The sequence below is a fragment of the Schistocerca piceifrons genome, chromosome 2, assembly GCF_021461385.2.
Source record: "Schistocerca piceifrons isolate TAMUIC-IGC-003096 chromosome 2, iqSchPice1.1, whole genome shotgun sequence".
In the NCBI taxonomy this organism is placed as follows: Eukaryota; Metazoa; Arthropoda; class Insecta; order Orthoptera; family Acrididae; genus Schistocerca; species Schistocerca piceifrons.
This window is the reverse complement of record NC_060139.1, coordinates 590,799,047-590,812,835: the sequence shown is the minus strand read 5'-3', so window position 1 is coordinate 590,812,835 and position 13,789 is coordinate 590,799,047. Positions and strand designations below refer to the sequence as shown.

Here is a 13,789-nt window from a genome sequence, read left to right as displayed (position 1 = left end):
CGGTACATGACAGGCCAACTACCATAGTAAAAACCAACCAGAGCACACCTTTTGTCCTGCACACAGTTGTCACATTGCTCTGCTCACTCACCTACACTTGAAAATTCAGTGTATAGACACAATTGCTGCAATTTGTCCTTATATGCTTTGCTGCTCACGTAGGATGTTTCTTTTATGGAATGCGTGAAGCTAGTGGCAAAATTGATTAGGATAATGATAAGAGTATTAGAATTCTGAAAAGTGAGCTCAATACTATACAGTAATACAAAATGAATGAACATACTCAGTACGGAACCACACAGCTGTTGTAACTGAAGCCATATTACAGTTGCACATAATGGCAAGATGGTGACATCCCCTCCCATGATCAACTGTAAATCACATTGTTATTCTGATACCGATATATGCTCTGGAATAAGATAGCTCTTATGATGCTCATTATTATAACATTTTTTTATTCAAGAAATAAGTGAAATAGAAATGGACACAGCATTTCATTACCATTAAGTACATTTTGTGTCATTTATTGAATTAAAATGACATACACATATATTAAATAATTTTTAATTTGTTTGGCATACTGGTGTCCAAAATATTTAAAGTTTTTTGCAGACAAATATAAGCCAATACACAAGTTCAAAGTGGTAACTATAACATTCCCAAAACAAGTATCACAGATAAGAGGATTTCTAAATAAGCCTATTACTATGTTAAAGCAAACAACTCCTCCAACTGCTTTTTTGTATCTTGAGGTGACTTCACTGAATGACCAATAGTCCTTTCATCACTAAATATTTCATAATCATTTCCTCCTTTGTACGTTTTATCACCAAAGAAATGAATTTCTTTGAAATTGTCTTTCATGATGTGTTGTAAACAGTAAGTCTTGTCCCAACCTTCTGGAAAAACATCAAAGCTGATCTGACCACCTAAAACACACACATATGTATAAGATTATATATATTAGGAATATCAACAATGTAGTAGAAGACAGATTGCCAGTTACCGTAAATAAGGCTTGTCAAGTTGCAGACAGGCACTGTTATCAGACAGTGTGAATGGTGTGATTATATATATTATCTCTGCCCAAACTCTTTGCCTCTGTATGTGTCTGCTTGTGTCTGTATATGTGTGGATGGATATGTGCGTGAGTGTATACCCGTCCTTTTTCCCCCCTAAGGTAAGTCTTTCCGCTCCCGGGATTGGAATGACTCCTTACCCTCTCCCTTAAAACCCACATCCTTTTGTCTTTCCCTCTCCTTCCCTCTTTCCTGACGAGGCAACCGTTGGTTGCGAAAGCTAGAATTTTGTGTGTATGTTTGTGTGTTATGTTATGTGTTATGTGGTTTATTCATCTCATTACATACAATTTTCAAATCATTTGATTTGATGTACAGGAGACATGTCAAGGTTTACAAAAGAAACTTTTTTTCACTTTTTTAAGAGAATTACAAAAGTTTACATTATATTTTACATTTCTAAGTTACAGCTACACATGTACATAAAATAATAAATGTATTACAATCCCTGTGTTCAGATTGTGAAGCTGTCCTCAATGAATTCATCGACAGAATAATAACACTTTTCCACCAGGAGAGTAAAGAGCAATCTTTTCAGTGAACCAATCTCCATTTTAAATATATTACTGCCTTTTATTTTATTGAAAATTTTTAACCCCATATACTCTGGCGTTTGGGCATAAAGTTTTAAACGATGTGTTGGAAGTTTGAAGTTATCTCTGTGGCGAGTACTGTAGTTGTGGTCAAAACGGAAATTGTCTAGTGTATGTTGATTTCTATATAGGAACACCACCATCTCATATATGTAAAGTGAGGGGATCGATAGTACTTTTAAATTTTTTAACAGTGGTCGACAGGATTCCCGTTTTTTTGCAACACACATGTTTCTAATTACTTTCTTTTGTAATACTAGGAGCCTAGTGACATTTGCTGAATTTCCCCAGAAGATTATGCCATAACGAATAACTGACTCAAAGTAGCAGTGATAAACTATCTTTCTGGTATCTATGTTTGTGGCACCTGACAAAATACACATTGCAAATGCTAAGTTGTTCAGTTGATTTGCTAAGTAATCTATGTGTACCTTCCAATTTAAATTTTTGTCAAGATTTAGGCCTAAGAACTTCACGTGGTTTGCTTCTGTGATATCCTGATCATTGCAAGTTATCTTTATTTCACTCCTTTCTACTGATTTAGCTTCAAATTGCATCATTTTGGTTTTAGTTACATTTAGTTTTAGTCCATTTTGATAGAACCAAGATTCAAGTTTTTCTAAAGTGTTTTTGGCTTTTTCTGGAATATTTTCAGATACCTCACTTTCAATTAGAACTGATGTATCATCAGCAAATAAGACTGAATGAACATCAATAGCAAGTGGTAGGTCATTTACGTAAAAAAGAAACAGATAGGGACCCAATATCGAACCTTGTGGGACTCCTTGGGGAACTGTTTTCCAGTCTGATGAATAATTGGTTCCATTTGAAGTTAAAATTACTCTTTGTTTCCTACCTGACAGGTAAGAGCTAAACCATTTTAAAGCAGTGTCTCTGATTCCATACATCTGTAATTTGTGGAGGAGTAATGCATGGTTCACTGAATCAAAAGCTTTAGTCAGATCACAGAATATACCTGTGACCTATCTACCTTTATCTAACGTGGAGCATATTTTTTGGATAAACTCATTTATAGCGTTCGCAGTGCTTTTACCCTGTTGGAATCCGAACTGGTTTTTAAAAATTATATCATTTACAGTAAGAAAGTTATTAATTTGTTTTGCTGCAATCTTTTCAAACACTTTAGAGAAGACCGGCAAGAGAGAGATAGGGCGGTAATTCCCCATATCTTCTGTCGATCCTTTCTTGAATAGAGGTTTGATCTCACCATATTTCAATACCTCTGGAAAGCATCCCTGTTCATAAGATTGATTTATAATAGTTGACAGTGGTTGGGAAATAATATCATACACATACTTGATTACAGATGTTGTTATTTCATCCCACCCATGTGAGGTTTTGTTTTTTAGAGACAATATTTCCTTTTCCACATCCCTTTGGGTTATTTTTTCAAATTGTTTAAAAGATGTGTTCTGGCTGTTTTCCAAATTTGTGATGCCCTGATAGAATGTCATATCCACATCCGATCTTACTACGTTTAGGAAGAATTCATTGAAACAACTTGACATCTGATCAGGGTTTACTATAATTTCATTTTCATGTCTAATTTTCAAAATCTCATGAATTTTTACTTTGGCTCCTAGTTCAGACTGAACAACTGACCACACTGCTTTTGTCTTATTTCTGTGTTCTCGTATGAATTTATTATTTGCCATTTTTTTAGCTGCCGCTACAACTTTCCTAAATACAGCTTTATACTGTTTGACATAAATGACAAAATCTGGATTTCTGTTTGATTTTAACTCATTGTGGAGCTCTCTCTTTCTGGCACTAGAGATCTTTATTCCTGTTGTAATCCATTTGAGTTTACCATTAACCTTCTTTTGCTTATATCTACGAGGAAATGATTCATTAAATACCTCTAAGAAACAATTTAAGAATTTGCCATAGTTAACCGAGCTTGAACTATTGTAGTCTACAGGCCAGCTTATTATACTTAATTTACTGCGGAATAAATCCATTTTACTTTTACTGAGATCCCTTTTTATACACACTTCTGGAGACTTTAGGTTATTTGCTTTTGGGAGCTCAATAAACAGAGCTGAGTGATCTGAAATACCCAAGTCTAAGCAGTATTTGTGCTTATTTCCACTGTCAAATATGTAGTTAGTAATAATATTATCAATGCAGGTCACTGATCTGCTGTTTTCCCTAGTGCCTTCAGAAAAATTTAGCTTGAAACCAGATTTCTGAATTAAGTCACGAAATTTTGTGGAATCATTGCTTTCAACTAAGACATTTAAGTTGAAGTCTGCTGCTATAACAACATTTTTCTTACTTTCTTTCTGGAGTTTTTCCAGGAGGCATTCGAATTTGGTTAAAAACACTTTTGTTACCGCACATCCAGGAATTCTGTAGATTGCTATAACCAATGTATTCAGATCACTCAGCTCTACAGAGCAACTTTCAAACACGCTCTCTTCATTTAAATAATTAAAACTATCTCTTACTGTATAACTTATGGAAGAATTGACAAGAATGCAGGAGCCTCCACGAGATTTGCTTATTCTACAAAAGCTAGCAGCTACCTTAAAATTATTAATACTATTTAGTACTTTTATACTATCTTCTGTTAACCAGTGTTCATTTAGGCAGATTATTTTAATATTTACGGATTCTGAAAGCAGAATTTTTAGTTCGTCGATTTTTGAGAATTTACGATTTGGTAGTTCTGCCCCTAAGCCATTTATATTCAAGTGCATCTATCGACGTGCCAGCGCTTTCGTTTGGTAAGTCACATCATCTTTGTTTATATATATATAAGATACACACCACTACCCTTCACCCAACTACGACTTCCCCTCCATTTCACCATCTCCCTCTATCCCCTTCCTCTGCTAAGCAATATCCATCTGCATGTATATCCCCTGGAAAGCATCCTGATACAACCCGCATAATGCGTCTGTCATGCAAGACAACATAGACGTAAGGTCTTACCAACCATTTTCACATCCACTCCCATTCCCGATGGAGGTACATGGTTCTTACACCCCACACTACCCCTCTCTCTCTCATATACAGTGTTCTGCACCAAAACATACAGGAATGGGAGCACAAAATTTTTTTAAAGCCCCCACAGCCCAGCATTGCTTCAGCACAGGGATGTGTCAACTCAAGCTAGCCGAAAGCCATAAACATTTTGACACGGTTAGTCGGTCACCAAGAAAGTGACAGTGACACTTCTGTCTATGAATGTGAGTGGGCTCAGTAATACTGAGCAGCACTAGGTAGGATGCAAGAATGCCTATAAGGGATCTGACAGAGCTGTTACGGAACTGTAACAAACCCGTTAAGCAAATGTGGCAGAACTAGAGACCGCTGACCATTTATAATAAACTGGACTGATTCAGTCATATCACACAGAAAAGCCTCTCTTCTGTTCAATATAAATACACCTACACTAACTTAGAGGCAGTTGATCGGTAGGTTCAATGTTGACCATACTGTTCGCACTCGATTCTCTGATTATAGTAATTGTAGTATTGTAACATCTTGTGTAAGATTGTTCCACTATTATCACACTGTGCCAGTCATACTCTTGCTGTGTGGTGAAATGACAGCAGTTCCATAACCACAGATAACTGATGCGAGTCCAGGATTGAAACTGCCGTTGATGGGTAGTCCATGGGTCCATCACTACCATTCCAGTTCACAGCATGAGCTACTCTGATACTTTGGAATTAGATAAACCAGTGGGCCGGGATCAGCAGAAAACATGACATGAGACATCCCAGCACCAAATGCCGCAGCCCATCTGATGGGACTACACAGGCAGTGATCAGAGAGGGATGGAGCACTCTCAAGGTAGTGTATGAATTAATCACACATGCACTGCAATCATGCCTCCTTTTCAACAGATATGCCACATAGGAAGCACATACAGATTGGTGTGTGGGCAACTTTCCAGACCACAAGTTGCCAATCTATGCTGTGAGCTGACACAGCGACCTCTGGGCAACCTGGTGTCTGCAATTGATGACAGCAGGTTTCTCTATGGCCTACGCAGCAATGGTCCATGCTGAGGCCAAAGCTACGAGATGTATACTGAACAATACATTGAGTAACAACTAATTTTTTTTTTATTATTTACATCAAATGAGACCTGACAAGTCCTAAGGCCACATACCCTGACAAATTAGTAACAGTTTCCAGCCTGGGAGTGGGCAACTCCTAAAACATATGTATATGATACAGTTAACTGGTTATAAAATTTTACATGTAGTGTGTTCTGAAACACACACATTAAAAAAAAAAATGTTTTAACTATATGAAGAAAGTTCAGTTGACTACTATGGCTTCATTTTACTGTTGACCTCAAAGCAAAACCTTGCTCTCCTTTCATACCCACACTCCAAATTTCTCTGCAGAAATTACATGTTTTATTATTTTCTAAGCCTGATCTATGTGACATACATGACACCCATTATCCAAAAAGTGTTTCTCATTCGAGACCTATGAAACCAACAGACATTATTCATAGAGGTCTTCTAAGTGAAAACTACTCCGAACACTCATGAAACTCAGTTAGAAACATAAGTTAATCCTTTAATCTCCATATTAATTAATTTATGTATGGATGGAGAGCACATAAATCTTTGTAAAAGTTAGTTTTCTGTCCCTTGGTGCAATAAGTTTGAACTTTTTAGAAAGTAATTGTTAGCTATGGGGAAGAACAGGTAATATACAATATGTGCAAGGACCAAGAGGGAACAATTGAGAATGAGCAATTAAGAATGAAGTGCTTCGATTAGAAAGGGAGTAAAACAGGAACACAGCCTTTCTCCCTTGTTGTTCAATCTGAACATCACAGAAACAATGATGGAAATAAAATGAAAAGTTCAGGAGTGAAAAAAGAATTTAGGGTGAAAGAATATCAATGAAAATACACGATGATGATACTGGTTGTCCTCATTTTAAGTGGGAAAGATGTACAGGACCTGTTGAATGGAATGAACAGTCTACTGAGAACATAATATGTATTGATAGTAAACTGAAGAAAAACGAGAGTAATGAGGAATAGCAGGAATGTGATTAGTGATAAATTTGACAACAAAATTAAGAACCATGAAGTAGATGAAGTGAAGTAGTTCTGCTACCTTCGAAGCAATATAACACGATGGGTGAAGCAAGGAGGACATAAAAAAAACTGACTAACAAAGACAAAGATGGCATTCATGGCCAAAAGAAGTCTACTAGTATCAAGTAACCGCCCTAATTTGAGGAAGAAATTTTTGAGAATGTGTGGTTGGAGCATAGCACCTTGTATGGAAGTGAATCGTGGACTGTGGGAAAACCAGAGAAGAAGCGAATCTAGTGCTGCAGAAGCTTGTTGAAAATTAGGTGGACTGATAAGTAAACAGGAGATTCTCTGCAGACTCAGATAGGAATGGAATATGTGGAAAACACTGTCACAAAGAAGGGACAGGATGACAAGATGTGTGTGCAGGCATCAGGGAATGGTAGAGGGGGCTGTAGAGGGTGAAAACTGTAGTGGAAGACCAGTGTTGGAATATATCCAAGAAATAATTAATTACATTGGATGTACACTGAAGGGCCAAAGAAATTGGTACACCTGCCTAATATTTTGTAGGACCCCCACAAGCATGCAGAGGTGCCACATCATGACGTGGCATGGACTTGACTAATGTCTGAAGTAGTGCTGGAGGGAATTGATACCATAAATCCATAAGAGTACAAGGGAGTGGAGATCTCTTCTGAACAGCGCATTGCAGAGCATCCCAGATATGCTCAATAATGTTTGTGTCTGCGGAGTTTGGTGGCCAGCAGAAGTGTTTTAAACTCAGAAGAGTGTTCCTGGAGCCACTCAGTAGCAATTCTGGACGTTTTGGGTGTCGCATTGTCCTGCTGGAATTGCCCATGTCCATCAGACACGAATGGATGCAGGTGATCAGGCAGGATGCTTACATATGTATCACCTGTCAGAGTCATATCTAGACATATCAGGGGTCACACATCACTCCAACTGCACATGCCCCATATCATTATGGAGCCTCCACCAACTTGAACAAATCCCTGCTGACATGCAGGGTCCATGGATTCATGAGGTTGTCTGCATACCCGTACACATCCATCTGCTCTATACAATTTGAAACAAGACTCGTTTGACCAGGCATCATTTTTCCAGTCATCAACAGTACAATGTCGGTGTTGATGGGCCCAGGCGAGTCATAAAGTTTTGTGTCTGTGCAGTCATCAAGGGTACACAAGAGGGCTGTCAGCTCTGAAAGCCCATATCAATGATGTTTCATTGAATGGTTCGCACGCTGACACTTATTGATGGCCCAGCACTGAAATCTGCTGCAATTTGCAGAAGGGTTGGACTTCTGTCACATTGAATGATTCTCTTCAGCTGCCATCGGTCCCGTTCTTGCACGATCTTTTTCTAGTCGCAACGATGTTGGAGATTTGATGTTTTACCACATTCTTGGTATTCATGGTGTGCATGTGAAATAGTTGTATGGGAAAGTCCCCACTTCATTGCTATCTTGGAGATGCTGTGTCCCATCGATCGTGCGCTGACTATAACATTATGTTCAAACTCACTTAAATCTTGATAACGTGCCACTGTAGCAGTAGTAACCCATCTAAAAACTGGGCCAGACACTTGTCTTCAATAGGCTTTGCCGGCTGGAATGGCATATTCTGCTTGTTTACATATCTCTGAATTTGAATACGCTTGCCTAGAACAGTTTCTTTGGCGCTTCAGTGTAAGTGCCACTATGACACGAAGAGATGGGCTGTTGTTGTTGGAAAATGAGCTGGATGGCATCAAACCAGTGAAAAGACTAATGACCCAAAAAAAGATACCTTCTGAGCTTCATTAAATACTACAAGAGCTACAATAGTTCTCAGAGGCAGACTCCATTTTATTGTCTGTAGTGCTGGGTTCTGCAGCTGCTTGAATGCGTAGAAAGTAGGTCATAGAAATTTAAAATTGCATTTAGAAACTTAACAGACTACTCAGGTCATCGTATATGCTGTTTCTTTTGCTGTCACAAATCAAACAACTGCCATAATTTTATACCTTTCTTTTAATTTAAATTTTCTCACTACTGAAGTGTGGTTCCACTGACTTTGTCTTCAGGTCTATTTTTATCCCAGTGACAACTTGACATGGATTTGTTTCCTCACAGTAAAACTGATTTCTGTGGTCACTGTTGCCATGAATAACTTTAACTGTTCTGACAGGTGTTGTGATAGTGGCTGGCTGACAAGTCACTGAATGGAGATGTGGAATGAAAATGCTATTCTGCTGATAGAAATGTGCATGTTCTGTTACACATGCATAAATATACCACTGCTTGGGTGGAGTTCATGGAAGAAGCTGGCATTTTACCCCAGCCTTAAATCCTGAAGTGAAAAGTAGGATGATTCACTGTTAACATGATGCAAAACTAACTGCTTTGTTCACAAATAAAGATAAATAGTGTACAATGATTGTCTTTTGTTTCAGATAGAGAAAAGCGTAAGATTGGTTGGTTGGTTGGTTCGTTGGTTTAAAAGAGGAGAGAAGGGACCAAACTGCTAGGTCTCGGTCCTTTGTTCCAATTAAAATAGCTCCACAACGGTGGGAGTAAAATGATCAAAACATACAAAACACAGCTGGAAGAAAGGAGAAAACCACAAGAATAACAGAAGGGTAACAAACACCAAAATGGACAAAATTGGACAAGAAAACCACAGAGAGACGTGAGAAACATGTAGAAGAGATCAAAACAAGAGAGCAGATTACCATGGCTGGCCGACCGTGAGAATAAAAAGGAGAAGCCAGCCACTATGACGGATGGAGACGGTAGCACCGGTCGATAGCTTGTAGGCTGCTCAAGGAGTCAGTACACAGCCATCTGGCAAGCAATGCTGTTCAATATGTCCTCCATGAACATACGCAAAGCCTACATGACCAGCAGCCATCAGTGCAGACCACTTCATGGCCCTGGTACATGTTGAGAATCGAGAGGAAGTGATAACGGAGAGCTGCAGGGTTAACGGAATCCGTAGGGCCATGTGAAAGGTCCAGAAGAATCTGCGACCTAGGTGTGCACCACGGAGGTGTACGTGAATGGACCTCGAGTAGAGGTGGTAATGGGAAGGACTCCAGTCAGACAGAAGGGACCGGACACGAACCGCAATCGTAAGCCCCGACCTGGGCTGCCAATTCGGGAGATGAACTGCCGTGGTTGGGAAAAGGATATGGTAATTCGGATATGCAGGAGAACTATGAACATGTGCAATATAACTGGCGAGCAGTTGTGCACACCTAACCTTCAATGGAGGGACTCTGGCCTCCACTATGACACTGGTCACTGGATTCATTCTAAAAGCTCCTGTCGATAGGCGAACGCCACCATGGTGCACTGGGTTGAGTAAACGCAATGCTGAGGGCGCCCCAAAACCATAAACCAGACTCCCATAGTCAAGGGGGGATTGAACAAGAGCTGCAGCAGTGTGGAGTGATCTGCACCGCAGTTGGTGTTGGTCAGACAGCGGAGGGCACTGAGGTACTGCCAGCACTTCTGCTTCAGCTGATGAAGGTGAGGTAGCCAAGTCAATTGGGCATTGAAAAGCAGTCCTAAGAATCGATATGTCTCTGCTAGTGTGAGTGGATTGTCATTAAGGTAAAGTTCTGGTTCTGAATGAACGGTGTGATGCAGACAGAAATGTATGACACATGACTTTGCGGCTGAAAACTGGAGGCCGGGAGGGGTAGAGCCCATGACTGCACCTTGTGAATAGCTCCCTGTAGCTGACGCTCAGCAACACCAGTGCTGGAGGAGCAGTACGAAATGTAGAAGTCATCCGCATACAGAGATGGTGAGATTGAGAGCCCTACAGCTGCTGCTAGACCGTTAATATCCACAAAAAATAGAGACACTCAATATGGAGCCCTGTAGAACGCCATTCTCCTGAATACAGGGGGGAACAATGGAAGGCACCGACTTGGACACAGAAAGTACAGAGTGACAGGAAGTTTTGGATAAAAATCGGGAGTGGGCCCCGGAGACCCCACTCATACAATGTGGCACGGATACGATGTCGCTAGGTCATGTCATATGCTTTATGTAAGTCAAAAAGGACGGCAACCAGATGTTGATGTCTGTAAAAGGCTGTTCACATGGCAGACTCAAGGGACACAAGATTATCAGTGGTAGAGCGACCCTGGTGGAAGCTGCCGTGGCATGGAACCAGTATGCCATGTGACTCCAGGACCAACCCAACCACTGAGACACCATACGTTCCAACTGCTTGCAAAGAACATTGGTGAGGCTGATGGGCCAGTAGCTATCCACATCAAGCAGGGTTTGACCGGGTTTGAGCACTGGAATTATGGTGCTCTCATGCCTTTGCGAAGGAAAGATGCCATTGCACCAGATCCGGTTGAAGATGAGGAGATGTCGCTTGTAGTCAGATGAGAGATGTTTAATCATCTGACTGTGGATCTGGTCTGGCCCAGGAGCTGTGTCGGGGCAATGTGCAAGGGTGCTGAGGAGCACCCACTCTGTAAATGGGGCATTATAGGGTTCACTGCGGTGTGTAGTGAAGGAGAGGACTTTCCTTTCCATCCGCTGTTCGAGGGTGCGAAAGGCTGGGGGGTAGTTCTGCGATGCAGAGGCTCGAGCATAGTGCTCAGCAATCGTGTTTGCTTCGGCAGATAACACGCCATTGATGTTAATGCCAGGGACACCTGTTGAGCTCTGGTACCGAAAAAGATGTCCTTCGTCCAGGCTTGGGAAGGTGATGTATGGCATCCAATGGTCGACACATACCTCTCCCAACACTCCTGTTTCCACTGTTTTATAAGCTGGTAAACGCGGGCACGGAGCTGCTTAAAGGCTATTAGGGGCACTAGGGAAGGGTGCTGCTTATGACACTGTAGAGCTCGCCAACGCTCTTTAATTGCCTCAGTGACTTCCGGCAACCAACAAGGGACTGTCTTTCACTGGGGGCATCCTAAAGAGCGAGGGATCATGTTTTCTGCTGCAGAAACGATTGTTGTAGTGACCTGCTCAACAACAACATCAATGGCACCATGTGGGGGAGATTCAGCAGTGACACAGAGGTGAAGGCTTTTCAGTCTGCCTTGTTTAAAGCCCATCTGGGTAGGCATCCATGGGAGTGATAGGAAGATGGGGAAGTGGTCACTACCACACAGGTCGTTCTGTGCTCTCCAGTGGATAGATGGGAGAGGGCCAGGATTGCAAACTGAGAGATCAATGGCTGCAAATATGCCATGTACCACACTGAAATGTGTGGGAGCACCTGTAAATTTTCGACCTCCCTACCTCGGCCAGTAAGCGTGGTGGCACCCCACAAGGGGTTATGTTTGTTAAAATCTCCCAAAAGTGGGAAAGGTTTAGGGTGTTGATCAATAAGTGCAGCCAGTTCGTTCAGGGGTACTGCACCATCTAGAGGAAGATATACACTGCAGAGAGTTATTTCCTACGTTGTCCTTATTCCGACAGCCACAGCTTCAAGAGAGTTTGAAGGGGCACAGGTTCACTACACACTGAGTTCAGGACATAGACGCAAACTCCACCTGACACTACTATAGTCACTACTGTTCCTGTAACATCCCTTATAGCCACAGAGGGCATGGGTCCACTTTGCCGGGCACCTGACTTCCTGGAGGGCAATGCAGAAAACAGGCGTAAAGCTTAACAGCTGCCATAGTTCAGCCAGGTGGTGGAAAAAACCACCGCAATTCCACTGGAGGATTACGTGATCGTGAGACTGGGAAGGCATGAAACACTCAATGAGGCAGTCTACGCCTCAGGGTCACCTGTGTTATCGACAGCCACTGTGTCTGAGGCCCCAGCAAGATCTAGGTCCTCAGCGGATGCCAGAATTCCCACCTCATCCTCAGACACAGAGCTTGTAGGTAGTGGTGGTGTGGGTGCCACCGTAGTGCCTTGGTTCTTGGGGGTCTTTTTCTTTTTAGGTTTCTCTCACTGCTCCTAAGGTTTGTCTGGCTGGAAGGGCTTCACAGATTCAGTCTCAGGGACTGAGGAGGATTATTACTCTCTACGACCAGCTAACTGTGGTTGCTTCTGCCACTGGCGGGTGTCAGCTTTGCCACTGGTAGGAACCTGGGAAGGGAGTGACCCCGAAGGACCCCTTCCTGGTGAGAGGAGCCAAAGAAGATTTATGCTTCTCTGGCTGAGAAGTGGGGTCTGACGTCCCTGATGGTTGGGGGGGGGGGGGGGTGTTGCTCCTGAAATAGGATGTGCAGGAGCAACAGGGAGGGAAGTGCTCCCCACCATCAAGGGGCAGGGGCAGGTGGAGTCTGACAGTTCTGAGAGCCAACTGTACATGGCGGAACAGAAGACAGTAGAACTGTTGTCATAGTGGCAGCACAGGTTGACGTCATATGCACAGGATGTAGCCTCTCATATCTTCTCTTAGCCTCAGTGTAGGTCAGTCAGTCCAGGGTCTCGTATTCCATTATTTTCTTTCTTTCTGGAGAATCCTGCAGTCGGGCGAGCAAGGTGAATGGTGATCTCCGCAGTTGAGACAGATGGGAGGCGGGGCACATGGAGTATTGGGATGTAAAGGACATCCACAATCCTGACAGGTGATGCTTGAAGTACAGCGGAAAGACATATGACTGTACTTCCAGACTGTACATTGGGGGAGGGATATATGGCTTTATGTCACAGTGGCAGACCATCACCTTGACCTTCTCAGGTAATGTGTCACCCTTGAAGGATAAGATGAAGGCACCATGATTATCCCTTGGACCCCAGCGGGCACTCTGGATGAAATGGACACCTCGCTGCTCTAAACTGGCATGCAGCTCATCATCAGAGTGCGAAAGAAGGACCCTGTGAAATATGATACCCTGGACCATATTTAAGCTCTTATGGGGTGTGATAGAAACAGAAATATCCCCCAGCTTGTCACAGGTGAGTAGTGCCCATGACTGGGCAGAGGATGCTGTTTTGATAAAGGCCAACCCTGATCACATTTTGGACAAACCCTCCACCGCCCATAACTTGTCCTCTAAATGCTCCACAAGAAAGATTCCCCATCAACTCTCCTACATATGAGATGCTGGGCTGAATAAGTTTCGCTGCCATC

At 42.0% G+C, this 13,789-nt stretch overlaps 1 protein-coding gene across 5 annotated transcripts in view; it reads right to left on the bottom strand.

Annotated features, from left to right (window-relative positions):
• Nucleotides 1-434: 434 nt before the first annotated feature.
• Nucleotides 435-13,789, bottom strand: part of LOC124776209 (phosphomannomutase) — a 45,543-nt gene continuing 32,188 nt past the window's right edge. For all 5 annotated transcript variants that reach the window (XM_047251059.1, XM_047251055.1, XM_047251058.1 and 2 more), the window contains exon 6: nucleotides 435-929. In XM_047251059.1, coding sequence (XP_047107015.1) covers nucleotides 706-929 — 224 coding nt within the window. In that variant the 3' untranslated portion in view covers nucleotides 435-705. The remainder of the gene's footprint in view (nucleotides 930-13,789) is intronic.